This window comes from Lithobates pipiens, unplaced genomic scaffold, assembly GCF_037356315.1.
Source record: "Lithobates pipiens isolate NorthernLeopardFrog02 unplaced genomic scaffold, aLitPip1_a1.2 Scaffold_25, whole genome shotgun sequence".
Lineage (NCBI taxonomy): Eukaryota > Metazoa > Chordata > Amphibia > Anura > Ranidae > Lithobates > Lithobates pipiens.
Window position 1 is genome coordinate 197,843,164 of NW_027507787.1, and position 25,954 is coordinate 197,869,117.

The window sequence follows — 25,954 nt, forward strand, 5'->3', positions numbered from 1 at the left end:
TTATTTTTTCATTTTCCCCCAAAAATCTACAACTTCAAAAAACTCTGTCTCTTACTAAATACTTTGGACTGTCTACTTTCCAAAAAGGGGTAATTTGGAGGTATTTATACTGTCTTGGCATTTTTAGGCCTCAATAAATATAAATCGGGACTGATGAGTTTTCAGATATACTGTATATACCATAGTTCGTGGACTCTATAACTTTCCTACAGTCTAAATAATATACACTGATTTAGGTTATTTTCACCAAAGAAATGTAGCAGAATACATTTGTGACCTAAATTTATCAAGAAAGATTATTTATTTTGCAAAATCTTGTAACATAAACAAAGAAAATTTAAAAATAACTTTTAAAAAAAATGATGGCTTTTTTCATTTATTTAGCAAAAAATAAAAAAACCCAGTGGTAATTAAATACCACCAAAAGAAAGCTTTATTTGTGTGAAAAAAAATGCTAACAATTTTGTATGGGTACAGTGTTGCATGACCACAAAATTTTCATTCAAAGTGTGACAGCACTAGCAAAAAAAATTCACCTCTACAAGGGAATTTCCCACTAGCTTGTGAATCAGGTGAAGCTCTGTTGACGCTCTTCATTCAACAACACTGTTTTTCTTTCCGTTGCATAGAAAAACAGCCCCATTATGTTATATTTGCAGACTACATGTTAACAAGTAGTAGGGTCACATGTTTGGTGAGCATATAGTAAGTCTGGGTTCCACCTTAATCATCTTACAGTATAGCCATAACCATAATAGTATTCAGACGTGTTCCTTTCATTATAAAATTGCACTTCTGACAGTTGTACTTGAAGCACCCTTTAGCTTAGTGTTTTTTTCTGTAGTTTAGGTAAATTGTTTGGCTTGGATGGCAGCCAAGCCTGTGTGTTTGAATCTGAGTCAGGGTGAGTGACCCAGGGAGGCTGGCTCATCAGGCAGCATCTCTGATACCTCCCCTACTTACTGGGACTTTGTAGAAACTTCCAGAAGAATGGGAAGGAGGTTAGGAGGAGCTGTCTGGAGTATTGATGAGGGCCCCAACCAATCCTCAGCCAAATGGGCTAGCAGGAGTCCGGGGGTGACTTCAGGCCTGGGCTTGGGTTCAGGAGAGATCCTCTCATGAAACGGGGAGTGGTCCTGTTCAGTGGCACGGGAGCAGGAGAAGCCAGCAAGCACATCCATGAGGTCTCCAGGGAAAAGACAACTGGGTGGCTGTTTAAGGTGCTGATTTGGGATATGACAGTAATCAGGACACTGCTATGGCGAATGGTGGTGATCAGGAAGCTGCTATGGTGTAATGTGGTAATCAGGACATTGGTATGAGATATGGTGGTAATCAGGATGCTGATATGGGTTATGGTGGTGATCAGCAGGGTGGTATGGGGTATGGCGGTGATCAGGATGCTGGTATGAGATATGATGGTGGTCGGAACGCTGGTATGGTATATGGCGATGATCAGGATGCTTGTATGGGGTATGACTGTGATCAGACTGCTGGTACGGGGTATGGCAGTGATCAGGGTGCTGGCATGTGGTATGATGGTGATCAGGATGCTGGTATGGGGTATGACAGTGGTCAGTGTACTGGTGTGGGATATGGCAGTGATCAGGACACTGGTATGGCAAATTGTGGTGATCAGAACGCTGGTATGGCGTATTGCGGTGATCAGGATGCTGGTATGTTGTGATGGTGATCAGAGGGCTGGTATGTTGTGGTGGTGATCAGGGCACTAGTATGGTGTATGGCGGTGATCAGCACGCTGATATGGCATATGTCAGTGGTGCTGGTATGGTGTGGTGCTGGTATTATTGTGGTAAACAGGGTGCTGTTATGAGGTATGGTGGTGATCAGGGTGCTGGTATGGCGAATGGCAGTGATCATGGTGCTCGTATGGGTTATGACAGTGATCATGATGCTGGCATATGACGGTGATCTGGGCACTGGTAGTGTGGTGATCACTGGCATGGTGTGGTGAATAGGACGATGGTATGGTGTATGGCGTGAACACTGGGGACAATGGGACAGGTGACAGGGACTGGCTACACAATTTATTGTTGTTATACTGGGGACACTGGGGCCAATGATCAGGGACACTGGGGCAAGCTGGCACTGCAGCCTGACGGGGTGCTGTACACTCACAGGCTGCTGCATTGGTTCTCTCTGCTCTCACAGCTGATCTGTGTGAGAGCAGAGAGAACTGATGTTTACTGTACATTCAGTTCCCATTGTGTACTATGTGATTGCTGTGATTGGACACATCAATCACATGGTACAAGATCACATGATCACCCAGACACAGTGATAATGTGATCCACTATGTCCTGGAAACACTTGGATCACCAGGCTCCCAGGTGTTCACTCTGTGAGCCACGCAGGAGCAGCTGATGCAATGTGAGGTACAGGTACGTTAACCCGCATCGGCACTGCTTCCTGTCCCCCTTTCTATAGGCAATGGGTGGACAGGAAGAGGTTAAACACGTTTGTTATGGCACGGGTGGATTTGGAAGTGGATGGAGTCACCATGGATCAGTGGGCATCCCATTATTATTATGATTATACAGGATTTATATAGCGCCAACAGTTTGCACAAAGCTTTACAATATAAAGGGAGACAATACAGCAACAATACAATTCAATACACTAGGGTTTAGGAGGCCCCCTGCTCCTGTGAGCTTACAATCTAATAGGGAAAGGCTGGTGGAACAAAAGGTAATAACTATGAGGGATGAATTGATGGGAGAAATAGAAGACTTGGTCATTAGCTGAAGGCAGGACAGGCTTCCTTAAAGAGATGAGTTTTCAGATATTGCATAAAAGTGGAGAGAGTAGGAGATAGTGGATATGTAAATGGAACAGTGATCACAAATTTTTCTCTAGTTGTGATTTTTTTTTCTATCATCCTGTAAAAAAAAATTTTTTTTTAAATATATAATTAAATAAATAAATATATTAGTTAGCTTTGTGGTAATATGAACTCTGACATTATAAAAGTTAATTATACCTATCCATCAATAATCCAAAGTTGACAGGACAGGATATTATTAATCTTAGAAAAAGTTCATGAAAATAGATTGTGCTGATTTGTAAAGGGCAGGTAAACATTAAACTTAAACAGACGTACATTAGAAAACATATTGTTTTTTGTTTGCCAAGCTTTGATATGAATAGCAGCAGGCATTAACTCTTAAAGCTATGTCAGAACTGAGGCCATAAAGCTCCAAAGTTTGGAAGATTTCCAATTTTTGGAATTTGTATAGTGATTGATTATTGTGACCTCCTAACTCTTAGCTGGAGAGGACCAATCATTGGTACGAAACATATGATGTATTTTGGGTTATGGAAGTATTATTTGGCTTATCAGGGGAACAAGGGTAAATCCTTAAAGTTCAGGATGGGCCAAGGGTCTCATATGCCCTGTACACACGGTCGGACATTCCGAACACAAAATCTTTTCCGACGGATTTTGTCCAAAACTTGTGTTGCATACACACGGTCAGACAAAGTTGTCGGAAAATCCGATAGTTCGGAACGAGGGACTACGTAGAGGCTAGTAGCCAATAGCCTTGGTCTCGTAATTTAATCTGAATTGGAATTACTTGACTGAGTCCAGGATAACTGCTACATATATATTAGTAACAGTAAAAGGTATACATCTTTTGGATATAGTTAAATCCATGTAGCTGTTAATCCTGTTTGATTTGATTATAATCAAACCAATTAAACATTGTAAATATTTTTTACGTGGCCTCTTGGAGTATTGTATCTTTTAGATGCAATGAGGTTTTGCTCCACCCAACTGATGGTGTCTTCTTTTCTGAAGTCAATTTTATATTAGGATCAACATGAAGCATCTATTTATTTTTTTAGAAGGAATCTGCAGAGCATTGCACCCGCACTCAGCAGATCGCGAGTGCAATGCCAGGCTCCTACAAACACTACCTACAGCTTCTGCCTGTGCCTCTGTACAGCTTTCTGTTTGGAGAAAGAGCCCTCGCAGTGGCAGACAGGGCTTGTAGTTAATTTACTCACAGATTTCTGTGAATGAATGATGCGGCTATGTGGGCAGAGCCATGCTGTTTTTAATATGTGATAGATAGTGGGTTATAGTGAGAATATCCCCCAACTGCTGTCATGAGGGGCATGGTGGGGGGGATTGCTGGCAGGTGCTTAGCCTTGTAGGTAAAAATACCCGTGGACCCGATTGCCGCCGGTGTCCAGCAAGCGGGTCACAGAGCTGAAGAACAAGGAGAGGTAAGTGTAAACAAACCTCTCCTTGTGCTTCCTACTGAGGCTGTCACTGATCATCTGTTCCCGGTTATAGGGAAAGACGATCGCAGATGTCAGACGCCAAGCCACGTCCCCCTACATTTAAAAAAACACACACACACTTATTCCCCTACACTGCCCCTAGTGGTTAACCATTTTTACAGTGATCAGTGCATTTTTAATTGCACTGATTGCTGTATTAATGCCAATGGTCCCAAAAATGTGTCAAAATTGTCCGACATGTCCGCCATAATGTCGCAGTCACAATAAAAATCGCTGATCGCTGCCATTACTAAAAAAAAAATTATTAATAAAAATGCCATAAAACTATCCCCTATTTTGTAGACCCTATAACTTTTGCGCAAACCAATCAATATAAGCTTATTGCGAATTTTTTTACCAAAAATATGTAGAAGAATAGGTATCAACCTAAACTGAGGAAAAAAAAATGTTTTTGTATATATTTTTGGGAGATATTTATTATAGCAAAATGTAAAAAATGATGCGTTTTTTTCAAAATTGTTGCTTTTTTTTGTTTATAGCGCAAACCAAAAAAAAAAAACTTCAGGGGTGATCAAATACCACCAAAAGAAAGCTCTATTTGTGGGAAAAAAAGGACGTCAATTTTGTTTCCGAGCCACGTCGCACGACCGCGCAATTGTCAGTTAAATTGACACAGTGCCAAAACGCAAAAAGGGGCTTGGTCCTTTAGCTGTAAAATGGTCTGGGGATTAAGTGGTTAATGGGGACAGAAACAGCAATAAAAAAAACGGATAGGTTATATTCCCTCTCTACCCTATCCAAAGTTTTACCTTTAGTTATACTTTAAAGCCTAACTCCTGGTTTAATGTGACTTTACATAATGTGTTTGGTCCAAGCTGGACCAATCAATCTATTTCCATCACTAATACATGTGTCCACAGGGAATGTTGTATAAAATGTATGTAGCATCAGCTACATATAGTATACAGCGCAGTATTCAGACAGCGGTACCCGGACTTCCTGTCTCATTACGAAAAAAAATCTGGTCAGGCTGAACACCGCTCAGCCATTAACAGGAAGCCTAAAGCCCCGTACACACGAGAGGACTTATGTCCGACAGACTTCCGAAGGAGTTCTGCCGGAGTTCTGCCGGAGTTCCGACAGAGTTCTGACGGACTTTTCGGCTGAGCGGACTTGGCCACACACAATCACACTAAACTCCGACGGATTCGAACGTGATGATGTACGACTGGACTCGAATAAGGAAGTTCATAGCCAGTAGCCAATAGCTGCCCTAGCGTCGGTTTTAGTCCGTCGGAATAGCATACACACGAGCGAATTTTTCGAAGGGACCGGGTCCGGCGGAGTTTGAAGCATGTTCCATATTCTAAAGTCCGTCAGACTTTGGTGAATCAAAAGTCCGTTGCAGGCCACACACGATCGAATAGTCTGACGGAATCAGTCCGTCGGACTTTGGATGTTGAAAAGTCCGCTCGTGTGTACGGGGCTTTATGTTTAATGAATGAGTACAAGGCTTCCTATGATTGACTGAGGTGGAGAGGTGGGCAGATGACGTCACGATCTCTGCCTCAGTCAATCAGAGTAAGCCTTGCTTTCATTCATAAAATACAATGCTTCCTGTGAATGACTGAGTAGCGATCAGCCCGATACAGTTTTGTTCCAGGAACAGCATACAATGTCCTTATCCCACTGCCAGAGCACAGCACTGCGTCATAGGGTTCATTTACTAAAACAGGAGCGTGCAAAATCTAGTGCAGCTGTGTATGGTAGCCAATCAGCTTCTAACTTCAGCTTGTTCAATTAAGCTCTGACAAAAAAAAAAATGGAAGTTGATTGGTTTCTATAAAGAGCTGCACCAGATTTTGCACTGTTTGAAGCTGATTCTAAATATAATTGTAGCGGGGTCTCTTTAAGGACTATAAAACTACTGTTCCCAGAACCCCGCTGGTTCCCAGGATGTTTGGAGTTATGCCCCATGGACTCATGGAGGAGGGCATATAAGGAGAGGGAGAGGCCTAGTTCGTTTTTTTTGGACACCCCCCCCCCTCTCCTAGCAAGAGAAGGTCTGTGCTGAACTGCTGGAGGCACAAGGCCTGAAGCCTGGGCCTTGTGCTCTTTTCCAAAGAGCCCTCTGCCAGCCTAGCTGCACCTGAGAGACATTTTCTCATCCTTGCTGCAGTACACCAGAAGGATTGAAGACTCGGAGGTCGGTGGATTCCTGTTCCTAGACGAATCGGTGGAGGAAACGGACTTGGACTTGTCCGGGTGGTGAGAGCTGTTTAAAGACAGATACTTTATCTTTATTATTCGTTTGGATTACAAAGTTGTTCTTCAAGTGCACCACCGAAAGATTGCTAGCGAATATTGTTTCACTGGACTTCCATCTAGATCAGTCAGGCCTGACTGCATAGGTAGATAGTGCTGGGTGTTAGTTTACCCATGCGGTGAAGTAGCTGAAAAAGGGCAGCGCTAGAGTTGCATAGCAATACTTTATTGTGCTGATTACTCTGTTTATCTTTATTACTGGTTACTGAGGGACCTGCTTATGTGTTGCAAACCCAATGTTCGATTCATGTTATTCCTTTTATAAAAACAACAAGTAAAGTCAGTATATATACTTTCAAAGATTGTCTATGAGCTTGAGTTATCCACCCACGCACACACACATATTTAGAGTATAAGCGATTTAATGTGTATTGCTAGATACTAACTGTGCCAGAGTGGGTAGAGCAGATTGCCGGGGGGGTTGGCGGAGCTGTGCTCAGGGCCCAAACCAAACTTGCGGCCCTCTTAAGTGAGGGTATCGCTATATAATTGATACAATGCTCCTAGAATCTGTTACTGAAGGAAATAGCTTGGCCCAAACAAACCCTTTAAAGTTATAATAAACCTGGAGATAGGCTTTAAAGGATACATTTATCTTTGCAAAAATAGATAAATAAACGCAAATCCTTTTGCAGGTAAAAAAAATGCATTTATTATTTCTGTTATTAGGATCCTGTACAGCATTGCACCCGCAATCTCAGGCTCCTGCAGACTGTCAGTGTAGCTGTCTGCCCATACCTCATACGGGCAGGCAGCTACTGCATGACAGGAAGCATCAATAAAGTACCTAGAGCGCTCATCAGCGCCTTGGTAGTTCATTGAGAACTACAAGCCGCAATGGCTGACGGTAGTTGTAGTTCTTCCATTCACGGAACTCTGTGAATGAGTGACACGGTTGGATAAGTGGAGCCGCATTTTCTTTTAAATAGTGACAGTAAGTGCAGGGGATGGAGGATGGAGGGGGCAGGGCTGCTGCAACAGTAACATGTTGTTACAGGTGTAACATATAAGGAAAGGTGAACTTATCATTTAAGACATGAGGCAAACTCATTGGAAACTTGAGTGATTGCCCCCCCTTGTGGCCAATCTAGAGATGCTATTTAATAAAATGCACACATCAGAAATTACTTTGGGGAAAATATTGTAATAAACCAAAATACATGCTCAATTCAATTATGTGTAGCACCTTGATGTTTAAGCAGGGCTGCTATTAATTTTAGTTGCCTTGGTCAATTGTTAAGAGATCAATTGATTTACCCCTAATTCTAGATTTGCTGCACCTTTCTCTTTTGTCACTAGGTGGCATTGTAGCTGGTGACATTAGATAAGACAAGGACAGAGCAAAGGCAGATTAGGAATGAATGGGGTGTCTCAGCCAATGGTCAGGGATTTTATTGGATCCCTTGACCTGCTAGGAGAGCATATATTATTTGGGTGGAGTCAGGTGATCAGGTTTCTGTGCCACCTGGACGGCTGTCTGGATGGACGTGTGATATGTTGCCCCGGCTACTAGGCCGTAAGCCTTAGGCTTATCTCGGACTGCTAGGCTCTCTGAGTGTCTATTCAGAAGCAGGAGAGCAGCATAGGGTTGGGACCATGGGCTTGTAGTCAAACCAGAAGTAACGGTTCCACTGGCCGGGGAACCAGTTGTGGTCAGAGGTAAAGGGGAAGCTGTCGCCACCAAGGGACCATCCACCTTGTTACTGGAGACCACTGTGAGTAAGCTGAGGCCAGTATCAGAGTAGACTTCTCACCAGCTGGGGACAGTGAAGAAGTGGGAAAACTTCAGCAAGTGCCCAGTCAGGGACCCAGCGGGACAGCAGAGGTGATGATTGGGGAGCATGAGTGAGTGCCAAGCCAGGGACCTAGCGTGTCAGTGGGGGTGACACTTGAAGAGTATCTGTGAGTGCCAAGCCAGGGACCCAGCCGGGAAGCGGAGGTGACGCTTGAGGAAGTAACTGACTGCTAACAGTGGAAGAGCTCAGGGGATCCAGTGACAATTGGATGTGAAGTCTAATGCGAGAGACTGGGAGCTCATTGAGTGAAGACCCACAGTGAGTGATTGTGGGATAAGCTGAGAACTGTTCGTTTTGCAAATAGTTGGATACAATTAAAGTTAGTAACTTCTACAAGACTGTTGCCATAGAGGACAGCGTCCTACCTATACAGAGATTGTGTCCAAATGGAGGCCTTTACCTGTTGTTGCCTATAGAAGTCTCGGAGTCTACCAATTAACATTGCATTTACCTAAGGATGTCCTGGCCCCAACCTCTCTCCCCCAGTTCTGTTTAAGGGACAATAAATCTCTTTGCATTCAAAAAGTGTCTGGCGCCCACCATTTCATCTTGAATTACACCCACCATGCCTTGTAACCCACTTTACACAGAAGGATGTCAGCTGTCCCTGACTCTGGAGGTCACCATTAGGCCTAAAGGGGCCCGGGACTTTTCTACATATGACATGCTTTGTAGTTTAATAACAGAATAAGGAGAAGGTGTGCACATGCACCAGGTATAATTATAATACATGGATGTGAAAATTAAAGTGGTTGTAAACGCTTACAAACCACTTTGACCTACAGGTAAGCCTAAATTAAGGCTTACCTGTAGGTCCAAGAAATATCTCCTAAACCTGTCTACGGCGCATGCGCCGTAGACAGCGTCACGCAGACGCACTATCGCCATTAGCAGCATGCCGCTGCTAACGCCGATATGCTGTTAGTGGCGGCTCCCGTGAGCATGCGCGGGAGTGACGTCATCGCTACTCTGGCGCTGTGATTGGCCAGAGCAGCGATACCAGGAAGAAGATGGACGCTCCGTACTACAGGGGACAGCAGTGACATCGCTGGCTCCTGTGTCAGGTAAGTGACACATAATGGGCTACTATGCAATACATAGTAGTCCCTTATGCATTACCTTTGCAGGGAGACAAAGAAGAAGAATAAAGACATTGACCGACAGCTAGAAAAGCTGTATTGAACACTAAAATTTTCATAATCCTCTTTAGAGAGGTGTTTTTTTACAGGTCCACAAAGCTTATCACATTGCACATAAGGATAACAATTAACTTAAAAGGTTACAAACAATGTCTTCATTTGAAAACCTGTGAAGTGGAATAATTGTATGGAATAGGACTAATGATCAGATCCTTGATTCAGCAATCTTTATTCTGTATAAATAGAGCCCAGGCAAAATCTAAAGACTGCAGTCCACAACTTTTCTCTGGACTGGCGGCTTATGTACAGTCCACCATGAAGACTGGAAATCTTGCTACACTGATGTTCATAGCTGCTGCCAGTTTACTTGTGGAAGGTATGAAGATTGCTATTTTTTTTAATTAAAACCAGAGCATTATATAGACGCTTATATAGCTGATTATAGTATAGAATACATAACTGAAAAATAGGGATTTTGCCAATTCATTTTAGACATCATTCTGAATGCCTCTGCACTTGCAAACTAAGGGAAATATTATGGTATTATCAAAAAGTACATATTTTGTGTCATTATTGAATATTTTGATAGGGCTGTCATTTTTGTACATGCCTGATGTTCCATGGTTTGATCTGTCAGTTTATAGAGTCTCATTCTATTGACCAACTTTAAAGTGATTCACTTAGCAACGTTGCTATATGCTGATCATACAGCCATTCTTGGGTTTTAATTGAATTGAGCAGAGTGATGAATATGCATTGGAGAGAGGATCAGCAAGCTGTTTATTATTGCGCAGTGCTACTAAGCAAGAGGCACAGCCTGCATATGTAAGTAATGAGCAATCCCAATGCGAGTATCTAGGGTCAGCTCACCCCTGATATTCTGAGTCACTGCTCTCCACTCTAAGCAGACCGAGAACTGAGCAATCTGAGCATTTAATTGCTCAGTTCTCGGGCTTAGAAACTATGTGGGACAGCTTCAGCATCACAGCGATGCTGCAGCATGGAGGTGAGTAAACTCCTCCTTTAAGGTAAACATATAGTTCACTTTAACCTCCCTGGCGGTATGATTATTTCAGATTTTAGGTGCTGAACGTGGTACAATTATTTTGCATGAAAATTTGGCGTTTTATATTGTAGTCCTGTAATTCTTAGGAATAACTTAGGAATAAATCTGTCCAAACCAGAGTCTAGCAGACATCCCGGGTATAATAAAGTTTGAAAAATGAAATCATAAATTATAATATAATAAATAACTATAAATAATTATACCAAATAATAATATAACAATAATAAAAATGATTCAATAATGTAATCAAATCAAAAACACTGAAATTTGCTCAGTTGCAGAATTGTCACTGTCATTACTTTTCAGTATTTGATGACGGATCTCCCCACAAATCGCTATCCCTCAATTCTGCGAGTGATTCTAATTTATTATCGCTGTTTTCTAGCTGGTCTAAAATCTTTTTTTATGTAAAGGGACAGTTTTGGTTGCTATGGACAATCTCCAGTTTCCAGGCATAAAGAACAGTTTTTATAATATAAAACTGCATGCAGGACACTGGGCAGACCACTAGGGACAAAGGGGATGTGAAATGATTACATACAGCAATGTAATCTGTAAGATTACATTATACTGTATGTATACTGTGTGTTTCACTTTTTGAATTTGGCACCGTTCTCCGTCCCCGTGCGTCGCAATGCTCGCAGGGAACAGAGACCGGCTCTGTGATAGATCAAGCGGAGCACGGCTCGCTCGTACAGCGGGGGGGACATCCAGGGGACAAAGTCAGTAACCTCTTCCTGCATTCAGCTATGCGGTCCCGAGTCTGACTCGGGGTTACCGCTTTTAGTATAAAATCTCCAACCTGAGCCAGACTTGGGAATACCGCCAGGGGGGTTAAAAGAAAGGAAATTTTCCCCAGAGATGAGGGAATTGGGTTGCACGTGTATGTGTACACAAAAATGCATTTTTTGGGGGATTTTCCTTATGTACATGATTGGGTTTTGCAAAGTGAAATTTCACCACTTTCACTAAGCTCTAGGACAGATCCCTTTGCACAGTGCAACTTCCCTTGCAAAGTGAACAGTGCCTGTTTTCACTGTTTGCCTGTAGTAAATCACCCTAGTGTTGGTGGCTAGTGGGAAAGTGAAGGGCAATCTTTTCAATAAGGGCACAGACAAATAAAACAAATAATAAAATCACTTTTACATAAAGTTGGGAAAGGTTAAGGTTTAAAAAAAACATAAAAAATAAAATAAAAGATTTTTTTTTGGGTGACATAACAATACATATATTTTTTTTGTTTGTTTCATATTCTAGTAAGTGCTGATGATGGTGACCAGATGTGCCCCCATGAATACTTCAAAAAGCATCCTGAAACCTTTCAAAAGACAATGAAGTTGATAAAAGAAAAGGGAACTTCCTTTGATTTCAGTAAACTTCAAAGCTGCTCAGAAAATCAAAACTGTCCAGAAAATAGGTTATGCTGCAAGTCTCCTTGTGGAATGAAATGTATGAGGGCAGTTACTGGTGAGTGCCAGAGTCCTGGGGTATATCCAAAGTGGATTTCCCATTATAAAAGCTAAATTACACTATTTATTTTACAATGTATACCGTTTCTTCTTATGACTCTAATTTGCATGCTTTTTTATACACTTTTTTTGCCTTTTTACAAGCATTTTCTAGAAAGTGAGAGTACCTACTACATTTACATTTCTGTAAACAACTCTTATATAATAAATAAATAAATATATATAATAACTCAATTTCTTCGGCAAACATTCGAATTTGCAGGGTGCTCGGCAGGATGTTTGCCCACCGAGAACCCTAAAATGCACAATGTTCAGTGAATTCTAAGCGCTCATTGGGAAAAGCTTTGTCCAATCAGGGCACAGTGAATAGCTGTTAAGGAACAGGGCTGGGAAGCTGGCCGTTGCATCCTTAACAACGGATGAGTAATCAGCTGTCAATGAGCTTCCCCGCTGACAGCTGAATGAAAAAAAAACATTGCCGGTAATAAAAAAAGTTTAAAAAAATGGTGTGGGCCCCCCCCCCCAAATCTGTACCGGGCCCCTATCCAAGCATGCAGCCTGGCAGGCCAGAAAAGGGGGGGGGATAAGTGAGTGCCCCATCCCTATCCTTAACCATACCAGGCTACATGCCCCCAACATGAGGGGGGTGCTGTGAGGAGGGGTGGCTCATGTTGATGGGGATGAGGGCCTTTTCCCACAACCCTGGGCTGTGGTTGTGTAGGTCTGTGGGCAGAGGGCTTATCGGAATCTGGAAGCTGCCTTGAACAATGGGGCCCCCAAATCCCACCCCATCCGTATGTGAATGAGTAGGGGTACATTTTACCCCTACTCATTCGCCAAAAAAGTGTCAAAGATAAATAAAAACAGTACACAGATTTTTGTCCTTTATGAAAAAAATAAAAAATCAATGTCCCTCGATATAGACCCATCGTCAATCATGATGCCGACACTACTGCTGGACCCGAAAAAACAAAAATGCTTTGCAAGCAATGAAGGCTTACCACCTACTGCAGGCTTTGCCTTTTGACAGTTCTTAGCCACCTGGCAACATCACCTGGTGGCACCACCCCCTTGTGATGTCACTGACCGTTGCATGCTGGGGGTTTTTATTTGTATTGCAAGGTTTCGGCAATAGCTTGCAGCTATGAAGTACATTTAAATGCATGTTTTTTTCTTTAGAAATGTCAGTTTTGCTGCAGCAGCTTCCATACACTGTACAAATTTGGCACTTTACAGGCAGACCCCCTAGGCACTATATATTTAAAGGAATTTTAAAGGAAAAAAATGTTTTATTACTTTTATTCCTATTACAAGGAATGTAAACATCCCTTGTAATAGGAATATGGCATGATCGGACCTATTTACAGTAGATATGGGGTCAATAAGACCCCACATGTCACCTCTAGGCTCAAAAAAAAATGACCACGGCTTCCCAGCCGAGGCGACACCGTTATTTTGAATGCAGAGGCCGGGCGTGACGTCATAACATCGCGCCCGGCCTCCGAACAATCATAGAGACTCCGGGGGACTAGAATCGCTATGATCATTATCCAGGGGCCGGCGGATCCTGTGTCCGACTCACCCATGGAAGCGGTGAGTCGGTAAAAGCATTGGAGGGTGGCGGGGGGGACGTCCCCTCCCACCGCCCATAAGAACGATCAAGCAGTGATCGTTCTTATGGTGCAGGGAATCGCCGGCTGAAAATGCCGATATCGGAAGGATGTCTGTAGCCTCAGGCATCATTCAGATATAACACCACAAAGCCAACGAAGTCATATGACGTACCTTGGGCGCCAAGTGGTTAAGCAGCATGTAAAGTTGGTGAAGGTAAAGAAAGCTGAGCTCTAGGCAGATATAAAAAAAAGCCACCTTAAAAATCCATTATCCGTTCATACAACATTTAGTCATTTTTATTTTTACTTGCACTCAATACACAAAGCTGTCTTGATATGCACAGGAACATTGAAAAAAGGAAACAATATCAGATAATTAGTATTCTATAGTCTAACAATGTGAGGAGGAGAGAGCAGAGTGATGATCTCATTAGTGTACTGCCACTTCACTGCCAAGTCACAGACAATGGCAGGCTGTTGGCCATGATGACTAGAATAAATGCACCATCATAGGGTGGGTGGATGACTAGAAGGTACTAAAAATGCCACATCTCAAATTAAAAACTACAAGTGACTACAAACATGGAGTTTAGCTGCACCAATATTGGTAAAACTAAATTTATTTATTCAATATCTGTAAAAAAAAGGGGCATATATATAAAAAGTGTATAATGAAATTCACCCTATACCATCACAAACAAGACCCTGTGCACGGAAAGCATGGATGAGGACCACGGCAGGGTAACTTGATGTGTTAAGACTATGGATGAATGGACTCGCTCTACATGTTTCGCAAATTATCGCTTCTTCAGGAGCTTAAAGTGTTAGTTACTTCAACACTTCATATTCCTGATATGTGCCAGCTGTACCATGTACTTGTATGGGAAAGGATCCTGTTCTCATTGTATTACTTCATTCATGTGAAATCCCTGATGAAAAACTGACCAAACTATGCAGGAGAGCACAGCGTGGTCTGTTTCTCAAGCTAGTGTACTCTCCAATGATCAGACTTGTCCTAACATGCCCCCACTGCACAGCCATTTAATGTGAAGCTCAGTGTGCTGCTGTGTCTCCTCCTCCATTTCTTATGCAACTGAGAACAGAGCTCTGTGATCACTTCTAAAAAAGGGAAAAATGGTATTTATAATCATTTAGAATCACTTTAAGATACAAATATTCTAAACAAAATGAAAAAACACATAATTATACCTATATATATATATATATATATATATATATATATATATATATATATATATATATATATACACATACATACATACAGACAAAACAGTACATTGCAATATAGTAAACGTGTAGATATGCATGCGCACATCAAGGTAGGATGGAAGGACGCCAAAGAACACAGCGTAAACCCCCATAGCGACTGTGGGGACCAGACCAATGGTGGAGAGGACAAGTCCCAGGGACAGAACAAGCTGGGTATGGAAAGTATAGCTGTAATGAGATAATCTTAGATAATCTTTTTTAGCGAACTGTTAAGCCCCGTACACACGATCAGAAAATCGTACTAAAAATACAGATTTCAAAGCGATCGTACAATAATCTGACCCTTAGTACAGAGCTTTCGAGAGCCGATCAGGACAGTTCATCCGATATTATTTGATTGGACATGCACAATTTTTTTTTTTCGTACAATGCCAGATCATACGATTTTCATTTAATCAGTATAGTTGTCGTTCAAAAATGCAATATAAATACACCACAACACATGACATCACATCTGAATTTTTATTCTGTCATATGAGAATTTTTTGTGACTTAAGTACACTCTCCAGGTATGATCTAAGATTAGCATGCAAAAAAAAAAAAATAATAATTTGTCCGAAAATCTTATCGTGTGTACCATGCATTAAGGGGAGATTTTTCCCAATGAACACAAATGTATGGAGCACTATTTCCAGTGACTATCAAGCTAATGTACTGTGAGTTTTAGACATAGTCATTATTAGTAGAGGTTTATTGAGCCCAGAAAGCTTTTTCAAGGGTTAAAAAAAGTTTAAAAAGTTAAAAAAGTTTGAAAAAGGCTGCTTTAGGCTGTCCACAGACAGTTTGAATCTTGGCTCATTCGGCAGTAACTGACCAAGGTTCGAACTGTGTATGGGCAGGCTAAATGTACCAAGTTGATCCATCAACTTGGGTACAACCAGCCTTCCGGAATTACTTGCGGTGATCACTAGCACCCCCCTGCCGGGAGAATACAATGTCTCGGCGGGAGGTATTCCCCTGTCAGCACTGTTTGTTTTGAGGGGGATCACGAGCATCATCTATGGCCCACCTTAGAGTGTTACTTGGGCAATAACTTGGGCAGTGTCCAGCATCAGCCAGAGGAATGTCTACAAATGGTAGGCCTGTACAGGTAAATAACATGCATAAAATAGATATAATCAATGGGAAGGTGAAATATGCATTTTGGTTGGAATTAAACTTTAGCAACATATTTTACAAAATAGATGTGGTGGAACTATGAAGGGTAATTTTGTAACCATAAAGTATGTGTCTTGTGTTTTGTCTTCAGAGGAAAATGCAGAGGAGGTACTGGATCTAATACAAAAAGATGTGGAAGTACAAGAATCCTTGGAACCATATGGTAAGAATACACTGCATGTATGAATACTGTGTGTGTGTGTGTGTGTGTGTGTGTGTGTGTGTGTGTGTGTGTGTGTGTGTGTGTGTGTGTGTGTGTGTGTGTGTGTGTGTGTATATATATATATATATATATATGAACAAATTCAATTAATGCAGAGGAAAAGTTGTAAAGGGATCCATATGTGTGGATCTGCATTTTGGCCGACCATAGAAAAATAATTTCTATGGGCAATAACACCATCAATTTTTTGGGAAGTTCACTTTTTTCACAGGGCCATAGAGTTTCTTTGCTGCACGATGTACATAATAAGCACAGTTATATGATGAAAGTAGTCGATAGAAGAGTGAACCGCTAATGATCTACAATCAACTTCCCATGAATGGGCTTGTTGGAAAAATGTACTACAATCAGCAGAGGCAGCCAATCAGCTGCAGCGTTGATCAGTGTATTCTGACCCATTGTCAGAATTCAATAGCACAGCAGGGTAAATTCCCCCAAATCCACCTTGAATGTGAGGATGTGGGAATCAATGGGAAACCAAAAAAACAAAGCCATTTATGGCCAGCTTTTGTCATATAAGGAAAAGATCGGACTATAGGATTGGAAGGGGGAAGTGAGAATTACAGAGATAAGAATGGTCATAAAAACAGTATAATACTGGTCTAAAAACCACTATTCGGTCCATTATCTCTTGGGCCAAACAAAATCATCTTTTGTAGACTAAAGATTTTCCTTTCCTAAATATTTTTAAAATCTCCTTTTAAAAACAAAAATATTCATGTCTTCCATAGAATGGTTTAATTGTGAGAAATAATGTCCCACGGGTGAGTCTATGTTGATTGATTCTCTTTTGCAATTCACCAATGTAACATTCCTGGTTGCACTTGTCACATTGAATTGTTCTCCACATTTCTGGAGGCACAGTTGTATGATCATGTAATATTGAAGGTTTGTTTTCTGTGTGTGACACTTCATAAAGAATTGATGTGACAATTGTTGCAAGGTTTTATTCCCTTGATTTCATGCCTGTAATCAGAATAAAGTTTCTTGCTGATCAGTTTATGGCTGGGATTGGGTGGTTGCACGAAGGCTTGTATTGGGGTTTGTTGGACTTTCATGGTCTCATCTTCTGTTATGATGGACTGCAGCAATTTGATTATCTTTCTTATGCCTTTTAGTTCTGGTACACTTTCTTGTCTTCTAGTTCTGGTACACATTTTTTTTCTCTTTGTATTGTAGGAAATATTCTCTTTGGGTTTTAAAGGCAGCATTTATGCTTTTACTGATTGTTTGCTGTAAGATTTCTTATGGTAGCATTCTTATAATACTCTGAACTGTTTACTTTTGTATTCTGGGTCAGATCACATGTAGTGGTGTCTAATAGCCCGGCTGTGTATGATGGCTCATTTGGTGCGTTGGGGTGGAAGCCGGAACCATGCAGATTGCATTAGGCTGGATTCACACCTATGCAGTTTTAGTGCTTTTTGCATTTTGCAGATTTACACTACAGTCCATCTACCATGGTTTCCTATGGAATGCGTTCTGTAGTGCAAATCTGCACAAAAAATGCATAGATGTGAATCCAGCCTTAGTCCAGTGTTTCTTAACTCCAGTCCTCAATGCACACCAACAGGTCCTGTTTTCAGGCTTCTCATTATTTTGCAGAGGTGATTTATTTGATAAGTTTCACTGCCTTAGTAATTAACACAGCCGATTCATCTGAAGGAAATACTGAAAACATGACCCGTTAGGCCCCTTTCACACGGACGATCCGTTCAGGTCCGCCTGTCAGTTTTTCAGGCGGACCTGAACGGATGCTCCATAGAGGTCTATGGAGCGTCGGATGTCAGCGGTGACAAGTCCGTTGACATCCGACCCGCTCCGATCCAAAAAAGTGTGACGGAGGAAAAAGCTATTTTTCCATCCGTCATCGGATCGGGTGATGATGGACACTGCGGTCCGTCGTCACCCGATCTCCCATAGGAGAGCAAGCGGATATCCACGGGGGGATCAGCACTGATCCACGGGGGGATCAGCACCCGTGTGAAAGGATCCTTAGTGCGCCTTGAGGACTGGAATTGAGAAACATTGCATTAGTCGATGGGTTTTCTGTATATTTTGGGCTGCAGTTTGTCATCCCTGATGGAAACTGTGTTGATTGATGGGTGAAATGTATTTAGTAATCTCCCTCTCTGCTGTCCATATGCTGAAAATATTGCCCTTCGGTAAGGAATGTGTCTACAATCTTCTTAACGTAGAATACCAGGCTAAACCTAACTAGTCTAGCCTAGTCTAACTCACCCAACAATACCTATGCTGACTAATTTGTGAAAGAAAGATATAGTGTATTCATTTATTTTCAGCCTGCAGCAGTCCAGGCATGAGATTTGGCTCCTCTGTGTCAGCCAGCATAGGCTGCAGCAGAGATGAGGGAGTGCTGACAATTGATAGGAAATGAAAGCCCATGGGTAGCTTGGAAGGAAGATAACATTGTTTGTGTTTTCAGTTCAGTGTGTTCTAAATGCAGGAAGTGCATATTCCTTTCCTTACTGTATAACTTCCAGACTTGTATCTACTAACAGATGTTACAAAAAATTCCAACCCAGTCAGTCATGTATGCTTTTCTTCATCTAGCATTTATAATATTTGATTAGGTAAGTTTTCATTTAATCTGTAATGTATTCATTAACGTTACATTATGCCAACTAGGTTATTGAACATTTGTAAAAGCAAATCGTTTAAGAGGTGTAAAAAATACAAGAATATGGTCATATTACTTTTTAATGGTTTTGTTTCACCAGTGGAGACTGAAGATGACAAGAAATTTGGGATGTGTCCCGAAAATTATCTCAGAACACACCCAGAGTTTAAAGAAAAAATGAACAATGAACTCTTCAAAAAACACAAGCACCACCAACATGATGGCCAGTGTGATGGCAAAGATTGTTCTGAAAAGCACAAAGATAAATATCAAAAGCATTTTAACAGATTTACTGCCAAGGCTGACTGTAGCGTGGATGGAGACTGTTCTGATCAAATGAGGTGCTGCAGGACCATATGTGGGAAGAAGTGCATGAAACCAGTGTTCAGTAAGTATTTAGTAGAAATTGATGGCTAAAACAAATGTGGCTAAAAATGGCTTTTCTAAAAGGGGCGTATTCAAAAATCGCAGTTCTGGATTTGGGAGTAGGTCACACAGTAACACAAAACCAGCTTATGTGACTGGGGATTCCACTCCCACGTGAAGTGTAAATGACTGTTACCAGTACAGGCCAAAAATGCATACCATTAAGCTTGGTATGCTGCAGTAGAGGTCAGCTTATTTGATGGTGCTTCTGTAATTGATGTATTTGATGTACTGTAGAGCAGGTGGCTTTACCAATCATTATTGCCTGTCCCCAACCCTATCCCCTCAACATACAGGACTGGCTTGAGAAAATAAGCCCATGTGGTTTGTCATTAGGGGCGGACTGACAAGTCATGGGGACCCTGGGCAATAGGAGATTATGGGGCCCTCAGGCAATCAGAGATTATGGTGCCACACAGTATACAATCACACAGTATACACAGACATGTTTCTATTGGCTAAGAAGGTACTGGAGAGGTGGGGCAGCTATAATCTTTGAATTTTTAGACCAAAAGGATGTTGGTCAGGGCCATTTTTAAGGCAGGGCAAAAGGGGCAGCTGCCCTGGGCCCTGTCTTTGTTGTGGGGCCCAAAGCAGCTGCCTCATACTTGCCAACTATCCCAGTTTAAATTCCCTTGCCCCTTGACGTTTTAGTCCCATACTGTGTCATGATATCTCAGTGTGAAGTGCTGCTACTAATGCTGCCCAGCTCTGCTCTATTGTTTTGTACAAATGACTCACCTGCAGACTCTGTGTTTACATGTGAATAACCGACAATCATATGTAAATAGCGGCATCCGGCGGCATAGATATGTAAATAAAGGCGGCATTCATATGAATATCATGCCCCCTACAGTAAGGAGATGATGTGCTATAATCTCTAGCAACCAATTAGTGAGCAGTATTACTGTACAGTAATCTCTAGCAAACAATCAACAAGCAGAAAGTGTGCTGTAACCTCTAGCAACTAATCAGTGAGCCGTAATGTGTGCTGTAACCTCTAGGAACCAGTCAGTAAGCGGTAATGATACACTGTAACCTCTGGCAACCAATTGCAACCGCTGCCTGATCTGACACAGGAAACCTATTTCTAAGTCTAGCTGCTATTTATTGTATGTCTTAGAGCAGGTGGAGAGCAAAATTGTATTTTGGGGGGGCCCAAGAAAACATTTGCCCAGGGTCCAATCAATATTAAAGATGGCCCTGATGTTGGTAAGGGGCATTTCATAGACAGATGTAAAAAAAAAAAAAGTTGGCAAATGGTCAGTCCGCCCCTGTTTGTCATCATGTTGTCACAGAAGATTTGTGGTAACTGCTGAAATAAAAAATACCAGGGTGCAAAGCATTAAAGTAGAACTATAGGCAAAACTTTTTTTTTTTTTTTAATTTTGGATAGTCAGATTTTTTTTTTTCCCGTTGCAGAGATTTCCCTTTACTTCCTGTCCCATAGCCAAACAGGATGTGAGAGGAAATCCCTGCAAATTAGGGGAATTCCTTTGGGACCCCCAGGCCACCAGAACTAGTGTCTCAATTGGAAGATTTCCCCTCTTATACTTTTCTGGGGCCAACCCAAAATTTTAGATTTTCTTTTACTTTCACTTTCAGTGACAATGGTAAACGAGACAAATAGGGTGAATCTCCTTGACAGGTGTTCTAATTCCTCTCCACTCTATTCAAAACGTAGTTTCTGCCTTTAATTATACTTTAATATCACATGTAATGCAGCATCACCCCATATGTGTTCCACTGGCACAGTACCTACTAAAACTACTTCAATCTGTCCCATCTTCTCTGCTATGCCCTACATTAGTACAACATTTGCTGTCTTTGTACATAGAAAAAATGTCATCTTACGATACTCTTCATAGGTTATTTTACAGCACTGCCCTCATAACCACAGATATCTATCAACACACAATTTAAAGTGGTTCTAAAGGAAAAAGGAAACAATTGCATTAAAGCAGAGTTCTGCACCCCCCACCCCAACACCACCAGAAATAAAACAAAAGTCATCAGCTACAGATACTTACTCTCGGGAAGTGGGGACAGGTACCTGTCAAAAGCAGATACCCACTCCCTCCCTCCCTGAAAGGGGGCAAATGTAGCACCAGAGGGGGAGAGGAGTCAAATAAGCAGAACTTTTACTTTTGGGTGGAACTCCGCTTTAAGGTAAAAAACCTTTTAAAGGTGGCTTCTCAGCCCCTCCAAATACTCACCTAAACCAGATCTTGGTCCAGCACAGTGCACGTCTGCAGCAGCTCTTCTCCCCTCTCCTCCTCCTCACAGACTTGGCTGAGAGCAGTGGGAGCCATTGGCTCCTACTGCTGTCAATCAAAACCTATGAGCAGAAAGCTGTGCGTGAAGCTGAGCCAGGCTGTGTGTCTGAATAGACTCAAACAGCCCAGCTTGGGATCAAACCATGCACGAGTGCCCACCATGGAAAGCAGCTTCCTATGGGGCACTCACAGTGGGGGAGGAGCCAGAAGCACCGGTGGGAACCCAAGAAGGGGGTCATCTGGGCTGCTTAGTGCACAGAGCAGGTAAGTATGACAGTTCAAGCTTTACAATCACTTTAATTAACCTCATGTAATAATAAATAAGGAATTTCCTAGACCTTTATGGACACCTTGCATTTAGGGATGTATTTATAAAAACATTTACCCAGTGAAAGTGCATGTGCATTCATTCTGTGTATATACTGTATATATGTATATGGGATTTCTTTGTATTTTACTGTATCAGCCCTGGTTCTATGTAAAATATCTGCTGTTTTCTTCAATATAGGGTCAATTTATAAAACATGTAATGCATATCATACACATTTGTACAGGCTGCATGAATTTTGGCCGTAATTTATATAATGGATGTATTTCTATAATTGTCAGCTTCATCTAGTGGTCAAAATCAATATGGTTTTCCTAAATACCTAATTTTGGCCACCAGATAGAGCTGACTATCATAAAAATGAATCTATTTCAGAAATGTCCACCAAAATTCAAGCAACCTACATGAATAAGTGTGACGTTCATCCAACAAATGTTTTATAAATAGACCTGTATGTGTGGAAATTTTCCTTCAACTTGGCTTTAATGCTATGTTAAAGGAGACTAAACACACAATGCAAATATTAAATAGTAACTCCACTTTTGCCGTGAAACAAGCATTCACCTCTGAGTGAACAATGTGCAAGGCTTTTAACAAATTGTGTTGCAGATTCCTACCTGTTTTGGCTCTGAAGAAGTTGTTTTAGGTATATGTACAGTGTAAATGTGAGCGACTTTTTTTTATTTTTGACCAGTGGATGCATTTGCATGGATCTAATTAAGAAAGTGGCAGGGCCTGCATTCCTTTAGAAGTGATTAATCCTTTGGGAGTATCTCACCAAAACGTATTTTTTAATGCAAAATCTGATTTGTATCCTAGTGCAGACTTGTTTGAAAAAAAGTGAGCCAATCACACATTTATGGGGGCATTCCATACCCCGGCTGTGTATGGAGTGCCTCCAGGTTGCCATATTGCATTGAATTTTACAGTAAATTACAGGAAAGGTTATTTTTAATAACATTCAATATGGCCTCTGTAGCAATTGTATATGCGATAATATATATATTTTTTTCTTACAATTTTTTTTCCCATAAAGTGGAGTTGCCATTTACCTAAAAGCTAGATTTTGTTTGACATTTGGCAGATCAATGGTTGCACCACATAGCTGTGGGCAAATACTGCTGGTATTACTATACTATTACTAATAATATTATCTCTATATCATAGTCCCTGTTTGACAAAGTCCTAAATATTACAAATCCTCCTAGAATGGTAAAAGGGCAGTTCCCTATAAATCTTAACCAACTGCTGCCAATCAGCTACTGGGTGAATGAAGACTGCTGCATGCATCTGCTACCACTTTTTTCTAAACCCATAATCCAGAGTTCCATCAAAAGTTGTAAAAATAAACACAAAATATCTTCTTTCATAATAGCTTGTTACAGTGTTCCTGTTGTAAAAGTGCATTTTATTTGTATTCTGAGCAGATATAGTAAGAAATGGACTTGTTTCTTTGAATTTTTCAGCTGAAGAAGATTATAAGAAGTCAATGTTTGGAGATAATTACGAGAACAAGCAGAAACGAGAACTATTAACACAAGAAGAAGGACCTGACAGTTCTCCTGGAGAGGAACTGGATCATGATCGCAGCCAATGTAAACATGGCAAATGCCGTAGGAAAAGTCAGGGCCATAATAGGGACAACCAAGAAGAATCTGAGGAAGGAGATGAACATGGTAGGGGCCATGGGAAAGGAAGCGAACATGGCAGGGGCCGTGGGAAAGGAAGCGAACATGGCAAAGGACCCAAGCATGGCAAGGGCTGCAACAAAGGAAAAGAGCATGGCAAGGGCAAAGGGAAAGGGTTACAAGAGGGTAGAGGATCTAAGCATGGCAAGTGCAATGAAAAAGGATGTAAGCATGGCAAGGGTCATGGTAAAGGACTAGAGAATGATGACGACGACTCAGAAAGCCATGAAAATAAAGGCCAGGTTGACGAGGGCGCTGAAAACATAAGAGAAAAACGGCTTGCTAAATTTAGACCAGATGAACAAGACAATGGAGACAATGGAGATGACCATGGACCACCAAATGCAGAGGGAAAAGGAAAAGGTAAAGGCAAAAAAAAGGGCAAAGGGAAAAAGAATAAACATGGGAAAGGCAAAGGAAAAGGCAAAGGAAAAGGCAGAGGAAATAAAGAAGATGAAGAGTAATATTAATCTGATGAATAATATTTGTCCTAAAGACATATAGCACAGGCTACAATTTAGTTATATGTAGAAAAAAAAATGCAAGCATTAAAATTTTTTAAGCATCAAAGTTTGTCCTTTTATTGCTTATTATATAACCACCAACAATAACATGTTCAGCATTGATAAATTGTATATATGCCATATCTGTTTCTTATAGATTAGTTTGCATTATAAGTGAAACTAAACTCCAGACTTTCTACGCAACACAACCAAAGAGCAGCAGCAGTGTGAATTAGAAGGATGGCTAAACAGAGTTATGGTAATTTAGGCAGGTAAAAAGAGTTCTTGTTGGTTTACTTTTAGCTGCAACTTGCACAATGAAGATCACAGTCCATGTTATAACTCCTGACTGCTAATTTTTAATGAGAAGAGGCTCACTGGTGGAACTGTATATGCATAATAGCAAGTGTGTTGTTCAAAATACAAAGGCGCAGGGTGTTTAACAGGCTTGCATAGGTCCAATTAGGGAATACTTTTTCTTCAAGACGCTGCATCCAATATCAAGCAGAAACTAATAGACATTGCCTTTGCATGTTTATTGCTTGAAGTTCTCTTTTGAACAATTTACCCATATTAAAAAGAAAGTTCCACATAGACATACTGTAAAATACCTGCTATTCAAAACATTTTGTAGTTTAGAGTTACTAAAATTACCTTTCCATTACACTCAACAGCCACTATAATAAACAATTATTTTGAGAAAAAAGAGGTACTAAACCCAAAGCACAAATCTAATATAATGGAGCTTTTACCAATCCTTATATTTGGTGGCTGCATTCATTTTCTTTGCAAAGAAAAAAGTCCGATCGGATTATGTTGTCGGAAAATCTGATCATGTGAGGGCTCTATCGGGCTTTTCTGTCTTAATTTCTGATGCAAAAAGTTTGAGGGCTGGATCTAAAATTTTCCCACAACAAAATCCGATCAGACTTTTTCCGCTCGTGTGTAGAGAATTCCGACGCACAAAGTGCCATGCATGCTCAGAAAAAATTTGGAGACGAAAGCTATTGGCTACCGGCCTCTACGTAGTCCCGTTGTACGTTTTGTACGTCACCTCGTTCCCGAATGATCGGATTTTCCAACAACTTTGTCCGACCATGTGTATGCAACACAAGTTTCAGCTAAATTCCGTCGGAAAAAATCTGACGGATTTTGTGGTCGGAATGTCCGACCGTGTGTATGGGGCATAATGCCCTGTACACATGGTCGGACATTTTCGACGACAAAATCCGTCTGATTTTTTCAGACGGATTTTGGCCCAAACTTGTCTTGCATACACACAGTCGCACAAAGTTGACGGAAAATCTGATCGTTCAGAACGAGGTGACGTAAACCACGTACAACAGGACTAAAAGAGGGCAGTAGCCAATAGCTTTTGTCTCGTAATATATTCTGATTATTTGGTGGCTGCATTCATTTCCTTTGTAATGCTCCATACACACGGTCAGAATTTCCGATCGGATTATGTTGTCGGAAAATCTGATCGTGTGAAGGCTCTATCGGACTTTATCCGTTGGAATTTCTGATGTAAAAAGTTTTTAGGGTCGGATCTAAAATTTTCCGACAACAAAATCTGATCGGACTTTTTCTTTTTCCACTCATGTGTAGAGAATTCTGACACACAAAGTGCCATGCATGCTCAGAAAAAATTTGGAGATGAAAGCTATTGGCTACCGGCCTCTGCGTAGTCCCGTTGTACATTTTGTACGTCACCTCGTTCCGAATGATCGGATTTTCCAACAAC

General features: G+C 41.2%; 1 protein-coding gene across 1 annotated transcript; it reads left to right on the forward strand.

Annotated features, from left to right (window-relative positions):
- The first annotated feature begins 1,164 nt into the window (after positions 1 to 1,164).
- LOC143930804 (uncharacterized) lies at positions 1,165 to 24,277 on the forward strand. Its single transcript, XM_077455411.1, has 6 exons — positions 1,165 to 1,220; positions 9,775 to 9,905; positions 11,853 to 12,062; positions 16,217 to 16,288; positions 19,090 to 19,377; positions 23,486 to 24,277. The coding sequence occupies exons 1-6, from the start codon at positions 1,180 to 1,182 to the stop codon at positions 24,169 to 24,171; spliced, it is 1,428 nt and encodes a 475-aa protein (XP_077311537.1). The 5' UTR covers positions 1,165 to 1,179; the 3' UTR covers positions 24,172 to 24,277.
- The last annotated feature ends 1,677 nt before the right edge of the window (positions 24,278 to 25,954 follow it).